Here is a 22,742-nt window from a genome sequence, read left to right as displayed (position 1 = left end):
AGTCTAAATGATCTTCTATTCAGGCTTTACATGTCTTGTGTTTCTTGTTTCGTAGTTATGGGAGACCAAGAAGCTTCACACGTCCTCAGCCATCTGCCTGAAGAGAGATTCTGACGTTCTCTTCAACGATGGCGAGATCATCGTGTCGGCTGCAGACAACTCCAACAGGCTGCAGGTGAGTTGGACATTCATAAATAAGGCGGGGTGCCTGTTTGAAGCAGGAATACGAAGCTGGAATACTTTTACGCGAGTGCAGACAAGTGCAGAGAAGCATTTACTGTTCTACAGTACCAGGTTGTCGTAGAAAACAATGTGTGTGTGTGTGTGTGTATGCCAGGTGCGTGATGGCAGAACGGGATCGGTGCTGTTCCAGTCAGAGGAGAAGTCGTCCAGGATCCGATGTACCTGTATGTGCAGGCAGCCCCCTGCTGTGGTCCTCGGCCAAGAGGACGGCACTGTGCAGGTAAAAACACGCACTGTCTGCGTGCATGACAAAACTATTCTTTTGGACACTATATTTAAATGATACTAAAATTCTATTACGCAGGAACTCAATTCAATAAAATGGCGAGTGTTTTGATAACTAGAGAAGAAAGAAAAAGGCTGGTTTCAAATTCACAAAATTGGATTTTATACCATTGGAAATTTAATAGTTTTCAGTTTTGGACTGTCGGTTCGATAAAACAAACACTTTGAAGATTTTACACGGAGCTTTGTGAAATTGTGACTAAACAAACAATCGAAAAAAACATCCTGCAGAATAATGTGGTAGCAGCACTAATTTATTTCACTGTCAAATATAATTAAATTTTTTCAATAAATGGAAACGGTGTACAAGTCAACCGGCCTTATCTGTGTTAAAGAACAGTTTGACATGTCAGGAAATAGTTACATCAGAAGAGCAATACCACTCGAATATCTGTCTATTAAATATGAAACTGTCAGGGGGACAATTAGCTCAGCTTAAATGCTGCTTAAGAAACTAATGAGCATTTTATATCTCTTTACTTAATCCCTACAAAAACTGAAATGTGAATTTGATGAGTTGTGGCTCCATTGTTGAGTCTTGACACGTTAAACTTTGGACAGTTTCCTGCTGCTTTCTGTATTTATGCAAAGCTAATCTGGGCTCTATATATAACAAACATAGACATGAGGAGTACTGATGTGGTGGTTTGAGCGTATTTCCAGAAAATATTAAACAATTGCTGCTGTTTGATAAAAGCAGTTTTAATTTGACAATGAATTCAAACATCTTTGCTGCAAATTTCCAAACATCTTCAACAAATAATTAAGCAAAAAGACAATTTTCTAAAAGCATTGTTCTGATTTTTCTTTTTTTGTGTGCGTGTTTTTGAGTAAAGATGTGTCTTTTGTGCATTCGTGTGTAAATCTCAAATCCACATTGTGCAGGAGGTGTTTCTCAGGTCATGTCGAGTCATGAGATCTGACATCAGCACTGTCACCCTTTCACATCTGTCCTGTCAGCTGTACGTCAGCTCGGCTCCTCTTTCATCTCCCTTTCCCTTCACTCGCTTCCCTTTTGTCTTTTTACCTGTGATTTATTCTCCGCGCTCTTCACGCCTCCTTTGCTGTTTTTATCTTCCACATCTCTTGTCACATCCTTTTTTGTTTTATTCCCTCTATTGTTTTGTTTATCTCTCTTCCGCCTTTGTTCTGTCTGTCCCCGTGCTCTCTCTGCTCCATTGCTCTTTGTCTCGGTGATAAATAGTTGTTTGCAGGCCGAGAGTGAGAGTGAGATCCTGGCCTGGTTTGTGGCAAGTGTGTATTATTGTGTACTTTGAATGTTTGTGTCTATTTCACGCTATGAATATACTGCAGAGGTAGAGGACATCCCCCAAAGTTACCGTCCTATATTAAAACACAAACACTTATCTAGCCGAGTCCCCCGACACATCAGTGCTGCGGTCAGGCCAGCGGCCTACAGCAGAGAGCAGCTCTAATGAATTCCAAGGTCCTGCAGCTTTAATGAATACAGGAGTTAATGATTTTAATTACAGCTCTTCTGTGGCCCTTCATGTGCCTGAGAAAAAAATAAAAAAATTACGAGAGGGCAGGATTAATGCAGCCAGGACTTAAAGGAGCACAGATGATTAGTGATCTGAGCTCTTGAATGAAGAGAGGATAAAGACATATCAGGCAAAACAAGCTATAACAGCAGTAAATGCACGTAAAAAAAAAAACGTTTTTGTGCGGGACTTGTTGCCTCAGAATGAGCTTTTGAACTTGCTGATTTTTGCACTAGTGGTGTTGCTCTGACTAATTAAATACAGTCATGTTTTAGTAACAACTGAAATATGTCAAAAAGTAACAAAACCAGCACTCTACAGAATAAAAATTGTTAGACAGTGATTCATATTGTATCCAAAAAAAAAAGATAGATTCAACCATAAACATAGATTGGAGAGTTTTATTTAAATGAACAAACTAATAATTTTCAGATATTGAGGGGAGGAAAAACAAGTCAGAACTTGGCCAGTTTTAGAAGAATACATTTAGGATAAGTTTTCAAATATGTCATTACTTCATTCTTGACTTTGGTAACAGCCGGTGGCAAAACAGTCTCACAATGAGAAAGAAATCATTGTAAAAGTAACCACTGTTGCTTTGTCGCTCTCCTGCAACATAATAACACCCTCATTTATTGAATTACAATTTTATTAATTTGAAAATAAAATAACACTGTTTGGTTTCATTTTTCTGTTGATTATATTGTTAATGACCAAGTCATTTTGCAATCACTCAAATCCTTTTAATTTGAGATTTTGTGTTGTGTAGCTTGACATTTTAAGCCAGCATGCACATTAAGCATTATCTATATTTTGTATTTTATCAGTTACATCCACGAAAAGATTTAGATACATTTTAAGTGCTTTAACCTCTTTTTGAGTCCTTGTTGCAGTCCCCTGAGCTACCACCGGGTGGAGCTCTGGTGTTCGCGGCACAGATTCCTGGTGCCATTAAAGACTGCAGTGCATTCATTTAAACAACAAAAAAAATTTCCATCCCTCATCTTGCCTTATTCATAACAGTGTACTGGAGGAAAATTAGTAATAATCTGTCAGTGTGAGATGCCAGCTTTGTTATGCTAATGTACAAAGTTGTCAACTTTGAAAGATGTGCAGGGGAGAACAGCAAGTCCCTGTGTGTTTCTTTATGATTGGAAAAATGCAATTGTGTTTGTGTGCGTTGTGTGTGCGTTGTGTGCCAGGCATCAGGGCTGACAGCTAGTCAGGTACTCGGGACGTTTGGCAGCAGGATCCGACGACTGCTGACCTCCTACAGGAGGTTGGTGCTGGCATTCGCTCTGTGCGCAGGCAGCGTGCAGGTATGGCAGGGAAAGTGTCACGTAATCACTAATTGCAGTTTGTGTGTACTTTTGGCTCTTTATTTACTTTTTCAAAGGGCTTTTTTTTTTTTTTTAACTGGTAATAGAAAAGGCAGAGTATCGGTCATCACCTCTCATCATCATCACCTTCCTTATCCACGTTTCTTTGACTTTGTATGAGTTCGGTACCGACTCAGTGGCTTGTTTAAGTCCCTTGGTACTGGTTTCCAAAACAAGTGTTCCCCATGTTTTCCCTCTACATTACTTTATTTATTTATTTATATATATTTTTTTTGTTGTTGTTTTTTTTGTACCAAATACCCTCAGGCATTTTCTTTACTGCTCCATCCCAGAAATACTTGAGCCGAATGCGTAAAGATTGCCAAGGCGTTTTCTCACAGGCTTTGAAACCCGCGTCTCAGTGCGTGCAGCTTGACAAACATGGTTGGCGTGCCCCGAGGCTTGTTCTTGCTCAGACATTTCAACCCTCCCCTCCGGAACATAAATATTTTAGTGCCTGGTAAAATCCCAGGTGTCGTCGGCCTTTCTTTTATCCTTTCAAAGCTACAGGTGCTGTGCTGGACTGAAGATAATGGGCTGTACTTCTTTAATTGTATTTGTTTGATGTGTCTACATATTTTTTTTGGATCGTTTATGTTTTACTTAAAAGTAATTTGCTGTCTTGAAGTATGCAAAGTTGCAGATTCAACTGAAGCAAAGCGAAATCTGAGTCCTTCTTGAAAGTTTTTCTTCCATGTTTTTTGCCTATATTGGATAGTTCCTGTGGAGATAGACAGGACATGTTGGGAAAGAGCGGCAGCAGGGTGACATGCAGCAAAGGTCCAGCTGAGTTAAACTGGGAACTCGGCTGCAGAGGCCATTTTCACCCATGTGGTATGCACTCCAATGACTTGGCCATGAAACCATCTCATATCTAGACATTTCTTTATTTTACTGGATAAATCTGTCAGGTAGTTAATTAGACAAATCAAAGTTTTTGATAAGTATTACAATATATGTTAATATTGTAATCTATCACCATGTTTCTCCTCTTAATACCCTGATGAGACTGCACTGTGTTTGACAAATAGAATAAGTTATAGGTTGGTTATAAAATAAACCTCCGCTATTCAAATAGTTTTTTTTTTTTTTTAAGGTTAGAGGTTACCAGAAAGCTACAAACAGTTGTCAAAGCAATATTATCGGTGAGGATTTTTGTTCTGATGTTGTATTCTTCCAGAAAAACCCTTTACCAGACTCTACAGCCAAGCTTGCAGCCCTCTTGTACAGAGGCACAGAAGTGCTTGGAGCGAAACACAGTTATGAACCAAACTACTGGACAAGTTACAGTTTTGACCTGATGATGGTGCTAAAGGAAAAGTTAAGGGAAAATCCAAATTATTATAATTAATTCTGAGTGAGACACTGAGTCTGGAACCAGATTCCATCCAGTAATTGTCAAGATATTTGACACTTAATAAACATAAATAAGTGAACATGCTGCTGAGGTTTTTCTGTCCAGACCAAAGTGGTGGACCAACAGACTTATGCTGCCATACCAAGAGCTTTAAACATTTCTACGAGCATATATTGACATTAACATCATGGATTAAGTTGCAAAGCCAAAAACCACAGCTATTAAACTATAATTAGGCTTATACTGTAGTAGAGGTTTAAAATGAAGCAAAAAAAGATGATTAAATCGTTAATCACTTAATTACTAATGGTCAGCTAAAATTTGTGACATGGTGACCGCCCTACCTGAAGCCTCAGTAAGGACCTTTTGAAAGTCTCGGACCATCAGGCTCCATCCAGCTGACCTTTTTAGGGTATTTGCAACATCTTATGTCTGTGTGAAAACCAGGTAGGAATATTCTGAACTGATTCCCATCTCAAAACGCATAGAAACTAGGTTTTATGCAGAAGTGGCAATCCCAAGAGAGCACATGAGGACATTTTGTTTTTGTTTTTGCTAGAGCTGGATCTTTTCAGCATCAAAGTTGTTTTGTTCTCCGAGTCCCCCTCTTCCCCCCAGTAACATCTGCAGTGATGTCAGACCTCCGGCTGCCCTCTGCAGTCTTGACCAGACCGAACAATTACACTCAAAGCTCCGACTTTTTCCTCTCCAGCTGTAAACTTTCTTTTTTGATGCGCTTATCACCATCGAGCCAACAGCGCCGCTTTACGCCTTTCCTTCTCCAAGCACTCCCTCGGACTGCGACTTTTTTTATCTGGATCTTTTTAAAGGAAACTTTCTGGGACACTTGTTGTCACCCGAGTGTATCTTCCTCAAACTCTTGAGGTTTGAATACACATTCTAAGACACCGTGTGTGACTTCTCTGCTCAATCGGTCTCTTTTTTCTTTTTTTTTTTTTGCAAACACACTATCTTTGTGTGCTTGAACCCTTCTTCTTGCTGTTTACTTGACTATTTCTGGTGCTAATGCTTCTTTGTTTCTTGCCTCCAGGTGTTGGTGGTGCCCTCTGGGAAACTTCTAGCCACTCTGCTGGGACACACGAAGACCGTGCTCCACTGCCAGTTCAGCCAGAACGGCCGAACACTCATCACATCCTCTGAGGACACCACCATCAGGGTAGGTTTGACTCCTCTCCTCCCTCAGCTGCTCCTTTTCTCTCCTTATACATTTCTGCTTCTCCTTCTCTCATTCATCACTCTGTCCCTCTTCCTCACCTTTTTTCCCTGCCTAATTGATGGCATGTTCTTTCACCTCTTTCCCCTACTCGCTTTCCATTTTTCTTCTCCTGTTATTGATTACCCCCCCACCCCCAATTCCCCATCCCACGTTCCTAACCTTGAGTAAAAATGTCTGCTGCGCTGCATCATTCATCCACGCAGTGTTTCGGGTCTCTTCACCTTCCCCTACCTGCTACACTCTACCAGCGTCTTCGTCGGCCTCGTCACCTCTCCATTCCTCATCCCCCTCTTTTGGTCTCCTCTCCTTCCTTTTTCCCTTTCTTTGCCTCTGGCTACGCCACACTCGATAGCTCTTTATCTCCCTCTTCTTCTTGTGTTGACTATCTGTTTGTGTGTGTGTGTGCATTTCGCAGCCGTTATGCTCCGTCAACCCCCACCGTTCACGCTCTGATGCTCATTTTCCTTTCTCATCTCCTCCTCCTCATCCTGCTCCTCCTTCTTCATCTTTTCTTTTTGCCGACAGACCTGTCCACTGCAGCACTTCCCTCCCTCTCTCCGACAGCGCAGCGCCCCATTCCGTATTCATGCGGCTGCTGCCGTACACCATCACTATACTCGGACCATCCGCCACTTATTCAGACACTATTTGGATTCATGCCGTTTGCTGCCAGGGAATGGCAAGTGTGTATTGAGATGTTAATGCAGACGCAGAGCGAATGCCAATAGATCTAATGACACTGATGTCACCTGGTGATGGATTCTAGCCTTTGGACCAGTGACGGGTTCCTTCCAGGGAATAAAAGTGCAACGTTGCACTCAAGGCCATGATTGATAGGATTATCCGGGTGATTCTGTCTGTCCTGGCTTTGAGCTCAGCTTCTCTCCTGTTTCTCTTTCACCTGCTTTCTTACACAATCCAAGCACCCCGTCGACGGCTACACAGCTTCACAGATGTATTGACCCAGCGGACCTTCATCAAAGATGGAAGAGCAAAAGGAGACGAAAAACATGAAATTCTGTGATCAATTTTACCATCAGCAGTGTTGCACAGTTGCATCTCTGCACTCATGAACTTACTGAAATAGCACATAAACAGGAGGCAACACTGAATCCTAACCACATTTACATGAAGCTTATTCAGATTGAAAGACCAAACATAATAAAAATGCCTCATATAAACTCCTTCATCAAAAGAAACAAGCCCAAACAGATTGAGTTTCCAATCGGTTGTTAAACCTTTTTTTATTTACATATATTAAAAGATAAATTGTACCATGTAAATAAATACTTCCTGTGCAAGCCTTCAGTATTGACCTAAATGTGTGGGGATGTACATTTCTCCCGGCACTTCAACAAACAAAAAAAATCACAGCTTTAAGCTAAACTGGACTGCAGATGAGAGTTTGTTTTCTGATATAAACTCTTGAAAAGCTGAACATTATTGGACGCCTACAGGAATCCCAAAGTACCATCACTTAAAAGGCTTTCATCATTTGATGCATTTAAAGATCGTAATAGATCACATCCCGTGTAAACAGCTGACCTGAACAATCAGAATGAAAAAAAGTGTGAATGTAAAAGGTTTTGGGGCGAAGTTTTTTTTTCATGGGCTATCCGTCAAGCAGCTCTTGAACTGAAGTAAAATTACTAGTGGTTGAAAGATCGCTCTCTCTGTTGTCCCCTGCAGGTGTGGAGGTGGCAATCAGGTGAGTGTAAAGTACTGCAGGGTCACAAGGAGCAGGTCAGATGCTTCTCTCTGCTCTCCAACTCTCCAAACGATGCCAGACTGCTGTCCTGGTCCTTCGACGGTACCGTGAAGGTGAAACTCCCTCACACACACACACGCTCACAACAGATTTACCAGCAGAAATGAAATCAAACAGTAAATAATGTCTTTTTTTTTTTTTTTTTTTTTCCTGTGCACATGGTGAGGTGTGGGACACGGAGAGCGGAGAGAAACTGCAGGACGTCGAGGCTCATCGGGGAGCCATTCTGTCCTGTCATGTCTCGCCAGACAGATGCCTTTTCGCCACCACCTCTGCTGACAAGAGTGCTAAGGTGCAACACACACACACACACACACACACACACACACACACACACACACACACACACACACACACACACACACACACACACACACACACACACACACACACACACACACACACACACACACACACACGCGTGATGAGACATGTCTCTTAGTGCTCCCAGTAACAACACAACCTATTACGCATCATCTCTCAAAGCTCCTTCCGAACTGATTACTTACAGTACGTACACATGGAAGCGTTGCTACGTGTGATATCAGAGGCTCCAAGTTTCTGCAGGTAGGCGAAGGGACCTCAGAGATTAGCGTGCAGCAGATGGCCCCTGGCATGGCGAGTTTGCTGCATGTCCGTTTGTCAAACATCCATGTCTGGTCTCGCTGCAGCCCGCGGTCCTTCTGGCAGGCTGGCTGGCCCAAAACTGAACCACCTCCCTGTCTGGACGGAGCTTTCACCGACACCACTGCGCTTGACTTTGGCCCGACTTTGACTGACTCAGTGGGCTGGAGATGCATTTTTTTCTCTGCAGGCAGCTTTTAAATCACAACTTTTCCGGCTCAAGTGAACCGCACACCACAAGCTGAGCTGTTCTTAGACTGCACGCTCTTTGACATAGACTTCTTTTCAGTGTCATTCATTTCCCTGCACTGTGAATACAGCTGCGGGTTCAGTGTCGGGTTTATAACTCTCCATCAGTTGTTCAGTCACGGATGACAACTGCTGCTCCTGAGTGTCCGACATTAGAAACAATTCAAAGCCACTCTGTCTGGCATTTGTCAAAGCAGCTGATCGAGAGCCACTGCCACCGAGTTTCACACGGGAATTTGGATTCGGTTGACACTTACTGTAGAGAACAGGCGCTGGGTTGCCAGCCAACCTGGCTTTTGTCAGTGAATGGTAGTGAGAGAGAATGTGTGTTTTATGGATTTGGCAGAAATCATAATTGAGGTGTGCGTGTGTGTGTGTGTTGTAGGGCTGGTTAGCAGCCAGTCACATCGTCTTTGCTCGCCAGACCGAATAGGGACTTTGCTTGCTCAAAAACACACACAAAAACCCTGGTTTCCATCTATGCTGAGGTCAAACCAGAAGACTCAGCCATGAGTGTCTTTGTGTAGCGCCACAAAAAGAGGGAGAACGCTCTGTTCGGCTCGTTCTTTTTCCTCCATCTCTTTGTGTCTCTTCATCCCTCTGTCCTTTCCTTTTCCCCTGACCTTCAGATGAATGGGACTTTGTGTGCAGACGTAGTTTGTCGGCTGCCAAATGTAGTGTCTAATTATGAGCCGTGTTATTTTCTGTGCAGCGCAGGATGCCAGCAGGGTAAGGAAGAAACGTAGAGTGGAAAACTAGGAAGGAAAGAGTACAAAGGGAACAATGGATGGGGGAGGAAGTGAAAAAAGGGAAACCCTATCCCCCCCCCCAAAAAAAGTGAGAGGGATGACTCATTAACAGATATCGGCGCTGGAACAACATTAGCTTCATTTGGCACAAGTATTTGTCCTCAGAAGACCTATCATGGGGTGATGACTGGTAGGAAGCTACCAAAATAAAACTTCTTTATTGTCATTACCTGTTGTTCAGAGGTAAACACTGCAATCCACACAGACATAAAGCACATATTGTAGATGTCACACACTTTATCTCAACTCCGCCGAATTACAGAAACATGTAGCCCTTGAATAAGTAAGGGTTAGTATGAAATACATGCAGATTTGTGTTTATAACCAAGTCAGAAGGGGTAAATTTGATATATAACTCCTGTACCACTTCCTGCTTTCCATCCTTAGTTGTGGCACTGTGAGTCCTGGCAGTGCATCTACACACTGAGCGGTCACCAAGAGTGTGTCCGAAGCTGCCGATTCTCGTGGGACAGCCAACGCCTCGCTACGGGAGATGACAACGGGGAGATCCGGGTGTGTATTCAAAGCTTTCAACCCTTCTTTTTTTCAACTTTGCGGTTTTCATTTATGGTTGCTGATCTAGAAATGGAGACTCATTAGGCCTCGTTCTGCTGTTGGAAATCGATTTTGGCCTAATGCCTATGTGCAAAATGTTGCCGCAAGTAAGTAGATTTTAGGGATTTATGTGGGAAAACTGGTAAGAAAAAATAAAAATGGGATACAAGCAAGAAAGAAAGAACTGAGGCTGCACGAGAGGTGAGTAAAGACTTCCCACTGAGACTTGTGCCTCTAGATACTCATAAGTGTATCAACACACCAAATTGCTCCATATTACTGGTATAAGAAGCAGCGACAATGCCCTAAACCATCTAATTTGTGGTGCACCAAGCGGAAGAAAAACGCAAATACAGTGTTTATATCAGAAATCACCCCATAATTACCTCTCATCACTCATTTAGATAAAGTGCTTACTAATACATCATGATTGCTGCAGTGCACAGAGGAGGGATGAGATGAAAGGAGGCAGGGCTCCTTCTCAGGAGAGGGTGTGGGGGCTGGAGGAGTGTGTACCAAGTTGGGATGAAGAGAGCAGGAAGAGGAGGAGTTGTCTGACAGTTGGAGGTGAAGGAGAGGACTCGGGCTGCCAAATTGACTCTCCAAGGCTTTGGAAGCTGAGCTGCGTGTACACAAACACACTTTGCACACGCAAAGTAAAAGTAAAGTCAGACTGTGTGAGAGGTGGAGAGGAACACGTTGAGGCCGTATTGGGAAAATCCGTCGACAAAGGGTTAATGCTCTGTGGTGGCCTCTGAGCCGAGCAGCTCCATTATTCAGAAATGACCGACTCCATCTGATCCAATTACATAAACTACACTGAAATCTCACCCCTGTTTCTATGGAAACAAATGTGAGTCATTCAGCACAAAAGCATGCCAAGTGTTAAATATAGCTGTACGTGTGATGTGTCATTGTCAAACGAACATGGCATGTGAACAGTTGCATAACAGCTGCAATAGACATGAGGTGCCGCACAAGTAACTCGCAGACCACCATTTCATCACATGTCGTTTATCACGCAGTATTTTGGCTCGTTTCACATCATAAGGAGCCGTGTTTGTAGTCTTATTTGTCGCCCTTGTCGTGTTTTTAAGATGAAGAGAAGCTCACGGCATCACAGGTACCAGCAGGGTGGCGCAGCATTGCAAAGTCAATAAACCTGTATGCTGCGGTTCCAGCAAAATTCATGCAAACCATGAAGTCTCAGTAACTGACCTTCATCAGCCGACCTCCAAACGCCATGGACACACTGACCAGGCTGAAGACACAATTCTTACGAATCAAAACCCAACAACCTAGTAATCACAGTACCTCAGAGTCGCTTCAATCAGCATGAAAAAACACAAGAAAAAACATGCATGTATATCAACAAGAAAAGTGTATTTTAACAAAAACATCTTTAAAATTAGAGAGCCTCGCCACCAAACTAATTCATGAAATTTAATATTTTAGCTACCTACTATCTTTTTCTCAGGCAAAAGCATAGTTTAAAGTAAATATATCTCCGGCCTTAGTTGATCCGCTTTTGAATTCATTATGTGTGTCTGTCCTCTGCAGCTCTGGAGCGTCACTGAAGGCTCCTTGCTGAAGATTTGTTCCCGGGACAGTAAGGATGGCATGGACTCCCTCCACGGAGGCTGGGTGACAGACCTGCACTTCTCCCCCGACGACTCTCTTCTGGTCTCGACCGGGGGCTACGTCAAGGTACGCTAACGCACACTTCACGTTCAGACACTTCTCGGGGGCTGCGTCGGTTGTGTGATGAAAAGAAAGACGGTTTGGTGATTTGACCAGTCGAGGATTTTCCACCGCGTCGCGCTGAAAAGCTCTTCGGTTGTAATGTTTTGGTTCCTTCTGTATAATAAAATGTCGTCCAGTGAGGTTTGACGGCTGACTCGGCACACATAATAAATGTATTCGCCTGCGCTCATTCTGTTGCTTGCGTCGCTGGTAAATCATTAATAAATGCCAGTATGCTCGTTTCATGCAAAAACCAAGAACCAGAAGACAGACGTCTTGGATCATGAGCCGTTTCCTTTTTCCGTCACTGCCATCTTCTCGCTCGGCCACCTCTTCTCTCCTCACACTGACAGACAACTCCGCCTCAATGTGAATGGCTACTGTCAACTCTCCATCAGCTCTGAGCCACGCATCAGCTCCTCCGTGAATGAACTATTTTTTGAAACAGTTAGTGTCGACTCACATTTGAACCACTGCAACTTTTCTGTGTTTCAATACTGATATAAACATCCTCAAATTAAACCTCAGATTAGGTGCTGTAATGTTGTATCCATTATGTTATTTCAGCTAAATGGGCTAAAGCTTCAAGAACAAGAAAATCTGAAACTTAAGACTTGAACTGTATATGTTCACTCTTAAAATGCATTTCATTTGACATTTTTCTTCATTAGGAAGTCAGTTCGAGATGATGAAGGAGATATGAAATAATAAAAGACAAATGTCTCCAGCCGGATATGACGTGGAGATGTTGCGTGCTGAAAAATCACCTTTATATAACAGGTTATGGGTTGTTGGTTTTTTTTAGGAGGAAATTCATCTGTTTTTGATAGGAAACATGCGACCCCCCCTCTGCTACCAGGACGGCCCAAAATATAGACTTTTTCTGGTCACCGAGTCTTTTAATTAAATTTTTTAGTTTAAAAAAACAACCCCAGAAATATTACAAAAATGAAGTCAGGTCAAGATTTATTTATTTCCAGTGCACAAGCAGAGTTTCAGAAATCTTAACATGTGACATTATGTATCATATGTAAAATATTTCTACTGCATTGCTTATATGCTTTGCAGTTGATAGGAAAGAAGTAGATGGGTAGTGCACCAAAAAGCATCGTGTCCCTTTCCTGCCCACTCATGAACTCGAGTATATATGTTCGAAAAAAGCTTTTTCTGCAAAATTATGCAGCATAAATGTACGCACACCTTTTTGCAATTTTAAAACAATCCCAATATTCATGTGTATGTATTGTAAGAGTTGTTGATCGGCAGATGTTTGACGTTTCACAGTGAACGGACAGAAAGATGCCCCCTTGTGTGCATTAATCAGAGGACTGTTGCAGTGCTGCAGGTTTACATAAAGACACTCAATACCTTGGAGAAAGATATCAAAGCCTCCCTTTGACGTGACTGGAATAGTGTGTGTGCTTCTTTCTTATCGCCTTTACTTTACAGCAGATGGGGTCACAGAGCGGGCAGCCTCAGCCCGGCTCTGATTGGCCATTTGTCGAGCAATGATGTAATTCTCCAGGGAGAACACTTCTGATCGATGAGGCTTTGTATCTCAGATTACTCCTGATGCCTCTGTGTGGGGTGGTGTCGTGCGCGCTTTTGTTCGTGTGTGTGTGTGTGTGTGTGTGTGTGTGTGTGTGTGTGTGTGTGTGTGGGTCGATGTTTGTGCTGAGAGCAGAGGATGCTCTTGTTCGGGCTTTTTTATGGACAGATGGCGAAATCACATCTTAATCTCATCCACAGCAGACTCCTGTTGACAAGATCATAAAGCCTGGAAATGAGTTTGAACATAATAACAGCCCCGAATTTACTTCCTTTACTTCATATAATTTCTGTTTGTTTATTCAGAATCTGACGATTTTGTAAAAAGTCTCTGTTGTGAGATTCATCATTTTTGTCCTTATAAATATTAACATCTGTCACAGACTGATGGAGTGATAAAGTTACAACATCGGTTGACCCAACGTCTTGACTTCCTGTGTCCATTTCAAATTAAAAGCCCTTTCATACGTGGTCCATCCACGCACTAGGTTGTGACCTTGTCGTGTTCCTCAGGATACACATTGCACGTGCAGTTTAGTAGAAGCTGTTATAAACTACAAAGATATGCTTGAAAGAACACCAAACGTATTAGCATGACGTCATGTGAGAACACTTAAAGGTATTGAAGTCGCTGCCTTTCTATTAGGAAAGTGCATGAGATCATACTTGAATCAATTTTAAGCACACAAGCAAATTGATGAGCATGTAGATAATAAGCGGCACTTTTGCTTGTATTCCTGGTGTTGGATAATCCAGATGGATAATATAGCAAAAAAACAAAACAAAAACAAAAAAAAGATTTATTTCCATTATTACAGTTACATCATGACATGAATCAAGTCAAAATTTGAGCCCAAATATTTCCTGAGCTTTAAAGAAACAGCTCTGTATTTCATCAAATCTGCTCCCGCTACACAAATTCAGCCCAAATTTTAGACACGATTTAATCATCCCCGACAAACTTCCGGTTCATAATCTGCCCGAGTATAAATGTCAGGAAAGACAAATGGGTTTTGTAGCGTGACATAATTGAAGAACACCGATACGGCGTCTGGAACGCCACATGACACCCCGATGAAAAATCAAGCATGTCAGAATCTTTTGTTATTATTATTATTATATCCTTGATGGTGACCAATGGGATCACAAAGTGCTCTCTGGCGTGCATTTGTAAACAAAAGACAGCTAACATATAATGAACTCGTGCACGAGTGTGAGTGATGATTTGTCCGGATCATAACTTTATTATTGGCCGTCTTTCCACAAAGACGTGGCAACGATTTACGCCGCTTCGACATATTTATCACCATGCCAAGACAAATACGTGGTGCAGTCTGATCCACAACCACAACCATCATAGCAGCTGAAGTCCACTGATATACCCGTCTTCTTGTTTATTAATAAACTTTACTGGCAGGGCTGCTCTGCTCGCAGCACTAATGTAGTTCTCGTAAGCTCCATCTTGTGTCACATCATGATGTCCGTCATGATTATTCTGGGGATCAGATCACTCCATCACTGCCCTCCTCAGACTCTCTCGCTCGCTCTCTCTCCTTCAGCAAAGCCTATTGATTTGATGGATCAGCGGGTGGGTGTGAGGAGAGGTGATGGATCGTTCTGCCTGTCGTGAAGGGTGAACCCTCCCCTCCCCGCCCCCCTCACTCACCCTCTCTCCCGCCCCTTCCTCCTCGCAGTCACGAGCCGTGATTGATTAATCGTACCGCGTGTCGGCCGGACGGCGATGAGAAGCCATCCTGTCTGTCATAGTAATTACTGTGACAGTGTGTGTTCCTCGTATGGGAGATAATATAGCCCGCGGAGCGAGAGGGCACAATACTCACTAGTCTATCCGTTGTAATGATTCTTGTCAGGGGGTGTTTCTTCGCTCTTCCATGTCTCTAATTTATAGTCGTTTTTATATACATTTGAAGCCACCATACCAGCGTGGTCAAATAACTCATTTACTGACATCTTAAAACAATTCATTATTTTCCTGTCGAAATTATTGTTCTGTCAGTCTTGGAAAAAGGTTTGGCATTCGTCTGAACGTCCTCACGAGGGTATTTGGTTTGTATTCATCCTCAGCTGGTGTACGGGACCGATTTCATTACGGCGGATCAGTGGGATTGTGTAAGATGTGCATTTGGATCATAGATGAAATCTGATAGATATTGAAGTTTGGCGTTAAAACCATAAAAGCTTTAAACAGAGAAAAAAGAAGCTCTGTTGAGGAGTAGGCGGGATGAAAAAACTTGAGAATAAAGTAACTTGTCACAGAAAATCTTGATTTAAAAACATAAAATAACAACACCTTCACCGTATGAACAAAAAATGTATATGATCTTTTCTGCATGACGAAAAGGAATCACTCTCTCGGATAACGTAACAACCTCGCATGTGTATGTTGTAGCCGCCAGTTAAAGCTTCTGAGAAATCATGTTTTCTTAATACCTGTGACCCTCGAGCGCTACATTTCTACGGAGCGGAACGGGAGGGAGTTCAAAACGTTTTATCGCTGCAGTCTGGGAGAGTTTTAATGCCGATCGAAGCCACAGAAGTTCTTCACCGAAGAGGCCGCTGAACATTTCAAAAAATGAATGGGGCTTTTGCACGGACCGGCTCCTCCCACTCTGCAGCTGGATTGGGAAGATGCACCAGCATCCGATTGATGCGGTCGGTGCAGAATAGTACGTGACATCACCTTTCTCCAGCCTGAGCTCCGCCTACTTCAATCGAGTCAGAAGAAAAAGAAAATCAACAGCGTGTTCACGTAGGATTTTTTTTTTTTCACGCATCGTAAAAAAAAAAATCTGATTTAGAAAAATGAGGTCAGGGCCTGTAATGTTTTCTGATGTGAGGTTCAATAAACATCACGTGTGAATAGTATTACACGGCTCTAAGCTCCCTTGAATGATGTCGCTCCACTACAAACCTAAACCATTTTGTTTATCCGGAGCAACAAACGGATCAGAGTTTGTAGCAAATACATCTTAAGGGCTATTTGTAAGTACCAGCAAGATAAGCATAATTTGGATTATATTTGACATGAACGAAATCCCTTTAAGCATTGTTTGTGTAATTACTACGATGATTGTTTCATTGATCATAATCTGGATCTGTCAGAAATTCTGTACTTCCCCCTAAAACCCGCACTGTTAAGATAAGGTTTTTCTAGCAGATCTTCACACAAAAACAAAACAAAAACTGTAGTATATGTTAAGTATGCACTGGAAGTAAACAAGTAGTAAACAAGGCGGGGGAGGCTGGAGACTGTACTTTGCATCAGTATGTGATTCAGTGGAGAGTTTTCAGCCTTCTGATCGCAGCTCTGAACATCAAAAGCTCTGCCACGGTTTGACTCGGCGTGTTGCTGCTAAGCAGAATGATGTTGTTATTGGTCGGATAAGAGCCAGAGCAGTGACAGTGGGTGATGTCTCCCATTGCTCTCGTTCAGATGATGGGTTGATATGATGCAACGCGAGGCCTGCAGCGGGAGGAGTTCTTATTGCTTGCCTCTTTCTATTTGTCTCCTATGGCTCCCCGTGTAGACTGATGTGTTCTTGTTTGTCCTGATGTTTCTTTTCGCCGTGTCTCCATCAGCGCTCCTGCCTTAATCCAGGCTGGAGCTGCTTTTTTGTCTTTGCCTCACTTGTTCATACTGCGTGTTGTGTCACTCCCTCCCCTCTCTGCGTGGCTGGGCGAATGGTGTGAGTGTAATTAAAAGCAGCAGGGCATTGTGTGGCGGTATGCGCTTGTCCAATCCCCTTGTTGTGGGGGAGGTACCGGTGTAGAGTGTTTAACTAAACATTTCTTTCTCTTTATCGCCAATATTTTATTTTTCCATCACAAAAAAAATGATAAAAAAATGGGTTTTATCAGTGCTTTTAGTTGGAAAACATACACGCTTGCAAGCATAGGATGTGTGTGTGTGTGTGTGTGTGTGTGTGTGTGTGTGTGTGTGTGTGTGTGTGTGTGTGTGTGTCTGTGTCTGTGTCAGGTTGAGCTGTAGTGGCGTGGCCCAGCCTGCTGAGAGAAGCTGTTACATCCTACACTGACTCCCATCATTTCTCTTTCTGCTCTGGGTCCTGCCAGGAAATGCTGTACCTGTCTCACACCTGGCCTTGATGCGCACACACACACACACACACACACACACACACACACACACACACACACACACACACACACACACACACACACACACACACACACACACACACACACACACACACACACACACACACACACACACACAAAGTCTCCCAACGGCGATGAGACAATCCGTCACAGTGCCGTGGTCCAAGAGGGAGGCGGCAGGTGTGAAAAGGCTCATCCCGACCACACACACACACACACACACACACACACACACACACACACACACACACACACACACACACACACACACACACACACACGCACACGCCCGGCGGCCCAGAATAATTCACACCATCATGTTGCACACAAAAGAATAGCACTAAAGTGTCTCTGTAAATACTGACACGGGCCTTTGTAACTGCATCTAATTTATTTTTGGGAGCAGTTTCTCGGATTCAAACGAGCAGAGACAAGAAAGACTCGTCCTCCTTCAGCCTTAGTCAATAACTCTGGGAGCTCTTGGCTTTGTCTATTTCCATAAGCCAGCCGTCAAAAGACAGACTGAGGATGCATCTCGTCAACACCTGCTCTGTTTGGTTAATTTCAGTTGGCTCACACTTACTGAAGCAGCCATTACATTTTCAAACATTTAGAGTCCAGTGAGTTACCACAAATTTAAAAAGGAAAAACCTTTATATGGGAAAAATCGATGCAGGGGAAATTATAACCATCAACCATCAACAACCAAACACCCAGTTTGCTGCTTAGTCGTGCATATGGTTGTACTTGAGTGTGAATAGTAGTTCAATTACAGCCTCCATCCTCCCTCAATGTTGGAGTAATTTTAACATGTCAGAATTGCTGCAAAAATGACATGGAGCTGGAGAGACTTGGTTACATTTAATACAGACAGTTGCAACAAGCTGATTAACAAAGTACACGAGTCTCCATTCACACAACGTAGAAGTTAGTTGGATGTAACTTCAGTTCTGTGAGTATGTACATTGATAGCAGAGAACAGACGAAAGGGAATTTAAAAATGTGTGTGTTTTATAACGCGTGTCCTCCTCCCTCCCTTTTGTGGGTGCATCGGCACATCTGTTGGCAACTTACTGCAATCAGCTGTTGATGAGTATGTGGGCCAACTCACACCAGTGCTTAAAATTACATTTTGCCTGAATTGCTCCAATCAGTGGAATTCTCTTTCAGAGGCAAAAACAGATTAATGCAAATGTTTTGCATTCCAGTTCAACTTGGTCAATTTTGACACAGGAATTTGCACCGTTGAAGCAGAACTGGACTGTCAAGACAGTTCTGGAAGATGAGGACAAAAATGGATTAAAACCAACATAAAAGAGGAATGTTCACAGACCGCTAAGACACACGGGTCAATGGTACTGAAGCTAAACGTTGGCGTGTTCCGGGTTGGCTGGCGGGTTATCCACCTCTCTAGTTAAAGTAGCTCACTTACTAACTGCGAGTGGTCACTTCCTCACAAAGCCTCTAACATCGCCTATTTCATGAGCTTCTGTTTGTCCTTAAGAGTTCAAAAGTTCATCTGGTTTCTGGACTGCAATTACATTTTATTTAAAGTGTAAAATCCCCACGTAACACGGATTCCAGAATTACATACAGCAAGCAAATAAAAATAACAAGCAAACACAGTACAACATCAGTGTTATGAAATAAAGTGACCTGTAGACTTATAGCAGCGTAACTAATGGATGGTTCACCTGTGGCGCCCGAACTATAATCCCTATTAAAAAGGAATGTTTTAAACCTGTATATCTTCACATCCACATAACTGCTCTCTGCAGTCGGTGAAGTTTGTAGATTTGTGGATATTTGGTCAGCCCAGTAATAGACATGTCAACTCTGAACATAAACAAGACAATAACAACATGCAGCTGCTTTTCTCGAGCTTCATTTTTGTCCTCCAGACTTGTACGCACTCACGCTAACTCGCACGCCCACATGTTCACCCTCTTGACATTTGCAGCTCACACACACACACACACACACCCACACCCACCCAAACAGTGTATGCCCAGATGGATGGGAGTGCTTTAGATGACAGTTTTCCCCTGTCACCTCTGTTGTCAGACATCACTTTTCAGGCGAGCCTGTGATGGAGGAGAAAGAGAGAAACACAATTTCACCTTATCTCACCTTACACTCCCCCCTCGCCGTCATTCCCGATTTTTCTGTCTCTGAGTTCCCACCAGACCCGCTCTTCCTGTGTTCTGCTCCAGTGTTATCTTTCTGCTTCACACCTTTCTTTGTTTTTGTTTTTTCTTTCTGCTGTCTTTTTCTTTGTCTGTCCACTTTGGTGACCTTATGTTTAAAGCGGTCTTATTTTGCTGGAAGGTAACACTGGCGAGCTTTTTTTCGATTTCCACACTCCCTACGTGATGGTGTTTTTTTAAATGTTTTTTTGGGTGTTTTTTTTTAAACCATTTTAAAATGCTGGAGGATTGCTCCTACCCATCAGGTCTGAGTCTGTCCCTCTGCTTCATTCTCAGCTTTAGCCGTCGTCGTTAAAGCGCATCCTAACGAGGCCTCGGCGGTCCGTGAACTGTTACAGCCAGTCATCACTCTAAGCAAGACTCCAAGCGAAGTGAGACGGGAGGGCAGGGAGACGAGATGAAATTAAGTATTGAAGGTTGCACTGACCTTCCCTCGAGAGACGGCTGATGGATGGAGAATCTGTCAAAGATTAAGAAACGGTTGCGTAGCGGCGAGCGGCGCGAGTCTGAGCAAAAAAAAAAAAAGGACAGAGTGAATGAAGTCGCCTCTCTGAGGGATGGACGGAGTATCAAGCAGTCAAGATTCTTGTATAATTAGATTGACTAAACCATGAATAAATGTGTTTTTTTATGTCTAGCAAAGCAGATCCCAATGCTTTCTCTCAAGGCTCAAACATCCAAGATGTTGCCTGTCCATCTTTCTCAGGTCTGTTTTTGTTTCAGACGACCTGACTTATTGGATATGCGAGTGCTTTTGATCGGAAGTAACAACAAATTGGGACACGTGTACAAAATTAAAACTGCAAGCGTTGATATGCGGGCCCTCGCACGCTGCACGTCGGGGATCCAGCGGGTTGGGGCCGGGGCCGCCGGTTCCCCGACGTGCAGCACGCCAAGGTCCGCATATTCCTGCTTGGTTTTAATTTTTTTCTCGATCTCGTTCCTCTTTTGGCGGCTTTAACATCTTAAAAAACTCAAGTTGGTGCCTGACGCATGTTTCGTGAGGTTTGGAGCATCGTTTGACCTTAAACATCAACTTCCTGTGTCACGGCGAAACATCAAACTTAGCTGCATTGCCCTGGCTATACTATATACATGACTGACTTTTTTTTTTTTTATTTTTTTTTTTTATCACTTTTTGGAGTATGACCTTTTTCTAAACTGACATGCCTCAAGTTACTTCTACTACTACTCTAACCAGTGGACAATGGGGAAAAAAGAAGTCACTTAAACTTTTTTGTTGTTGTTGACCTTTGGTTTGGTATTAGTATGACTGCACATACAAACCTGAACCTGTGTGGCTTACCCTTAGAGGGACTCGCCTTAGGAGGTCTCGCCCTCCGTGAACCACGTGGCTTACCCTTAGAGGGATTCGCTCTCCGTGAACCGTGTGGCTTATTAAGGGGACTCGCCCTCAGTAAACCGTGAACCTTGCGTGTTACCTCGGCGGGTAAACCGTGAACCTTGCGTGTTACCTCGGCGGGTAAACCGTGAACCTTGCGTGTGTTACCTCGGCGGGTAAACCGTGAACCGTGCGTGTGTTACCTCGGCGGGTAAACCGTGAACCGTGTGTGTGTGTTACCTCGGCGGGGCTCGAACCCGTGTCTTCATGAGGTCGTTTCCAGCTCGGAGTCGGCGTCGTAGACCGCTGGACTATCTTCGGCGCCGGAGGACAAGTCGCGGCAGGAGAAAGTGTTTGACGGAGTTCACTCAGAGCTTCCAGAGACTCAACCGACAGTCTGGTTAACTCAACAGGTAAAAGATTCTACTTCACCAAGGCTGCTATTAATGGTTCAGATTCCACTTTAGCCTGTTGATGGTGATTCAACTTTTAGTGAAGTTGAAACATTTGGAGAATTTGAAAAAGTTTTCCATACACTACACATTACAGGAAGATATTTAATATCACTGCAGATCCCCTTGAAAACACGTATATCTACTATCCTACTATAAGAATGTCGGCGGCAATTTTGGTCACATTTGAACGAATATTTATGGACGGTGGAGTTATAGGTTGCAGTGAGCCAAAGATTTGTCACAATGGAGTCCAACTCCTGGAAATTGTTGGCGCAGTGGTTAGCACTGCTGCCTCTCAGCCAGAAGGTTCAATTCCCCCCTTTGTTATGACTTAAAAAAAAAGAAGTCATAAGTCAGTTTTGACTTTGAAAATGCCGGTCATATTTTGAACAACCGTTCCCGACCCCGACCCGCTAGATCCCCGATGTGCAGCTGCGAGGGCCCGTAGGTCACTGCTTGCAGTTGTAATTTTATGTTGTAATTAATCGGACAAAAGTTGCCATGTCAATAGTCTATTAATACAGTAAACCACAGCTTTATTAATAGCTGCAACTTTTATAGATGCTTGTGAGTTAGCTGACTTTGTTGTTTTCTCTTTTTGTTGTGCTTTGAAGACTATTTGCAAGAACAATGACTGGATTCCTTCATGAGGTTCATTTGATCTCCCTGTAACAGTTTTGCGTACGTTTGAATCTTTTGAGTTGCGACAGCCATTTGGGTCTTACTGCTTCCGCATGTTGGTTGCACCCCCCTCGACTTTTACTTTGACCCCCCCCTCTCACCCCCCACCCTTTTTATTTTGAAAATGGGGCCAGAGATGGAAATAACACATTTTGATGACTGCTGTCTTCCGAGAGGACGCGTTTGTAAATGAGCCAGAGTAGCAGGCCATTGTGTTGGTTCAGGCAGTTTTGATTTTCATTGAGCGCTTTTCTTCCTTCACGCTGTTTCTTGGAATAAGCGTCCCGCAGTGCCACTCGGATGAAGAACAAGACCTGTCTCTAAAAATACCTCCACATACTCGTAAGATGTAAAACAGCCTCTGAAAGTGCATCTGTCTGTTTTTTGTTTTTTTTCTCTGAAATCATTGTTCTCTTTTTCCTTTCCCAGAGATTGTAAAACTGCATATTTTAGCACGCTGTTCCTCTTGTGGTCAACGCACTCTCGGAAGCAGAAACATCTCCCGCACGTCCTTCAATCTCTGCTGTTGGTTTCTGCATGAGACAAAGCGAGAGCGAAGAACTTTGAAAGAGTTACGCTCGGCATGAATGTGGCCTGGTTTTCTGTACTCTCGTCGTCGGG

At 43.2% G+C, this 22,742-nt stretch overlaps 1 protein-coding gene across 3 annotated transcripts in view; it reads left to right on the top strand.

Moving 5' to 3' along the window:
- The window catches only part of apaf1 (apoptotic peptidase activating factor 1), a 43,195-nt gene that overhangs the window by 11,400 nt on the left and 9,053 nt on the right, over positions 1-22,742 (top strand). For 2 of the 3 annotated variants that reach the window (XM_069715759.1, XM_069715760.1), the window contains exons 20-26: positions 56-175; positions 338-463; positions 5,818-5,943; positions 7,693-7,824; positions 7,938-8,063; positions 9,841-9,966; positions 11,569-11,715. In XM_069715759.1, coding sequence (XP_069571860.1) covers positions 56-175; positions 338-463; positions 5,818-5,943; positions 7,693-7,824; positions 7,938-8,063; positions 9,841-9,966; positions 11,569-11,715 — 903 coding nt within the window. Of the gene's footprint in view, positions 1-55; positions 176-337; positions 464-3,232; positions 3,350-5,817; positions 5,944-7,692; positions 7,825-7,937; positions 8,064-9,840; positions 9,967-11,568; positions 11,716-22,742 lie in introns of all 3 variants that reach the window. The other variant, XM_069715761.1, reaches the window with a different exon arrangement.

The sequence above is a fragment of the Brachyistius frenatus genome, unplaced genomic scaffold, assembly GCF_029030835.1.
Source record: "Brachyistius frenatus isolate BFR_SWC_R1_liver_20210118 unplaced genomic scaffold, ASM2903083v1 Contig_148, whole genome shotgun sequence".
NCBI classification, from domain to species: Eukaryota; Metazoa; Chordata; class Actinopteri; family Embiotocidae; genus Brachyistius; species Brachyistius frenatus.
The sequence above is the reverse complement of the archived record's forward strand: the minus strand, read 5'-3'. Positions and strand labels throughout refer to the sequence as shown.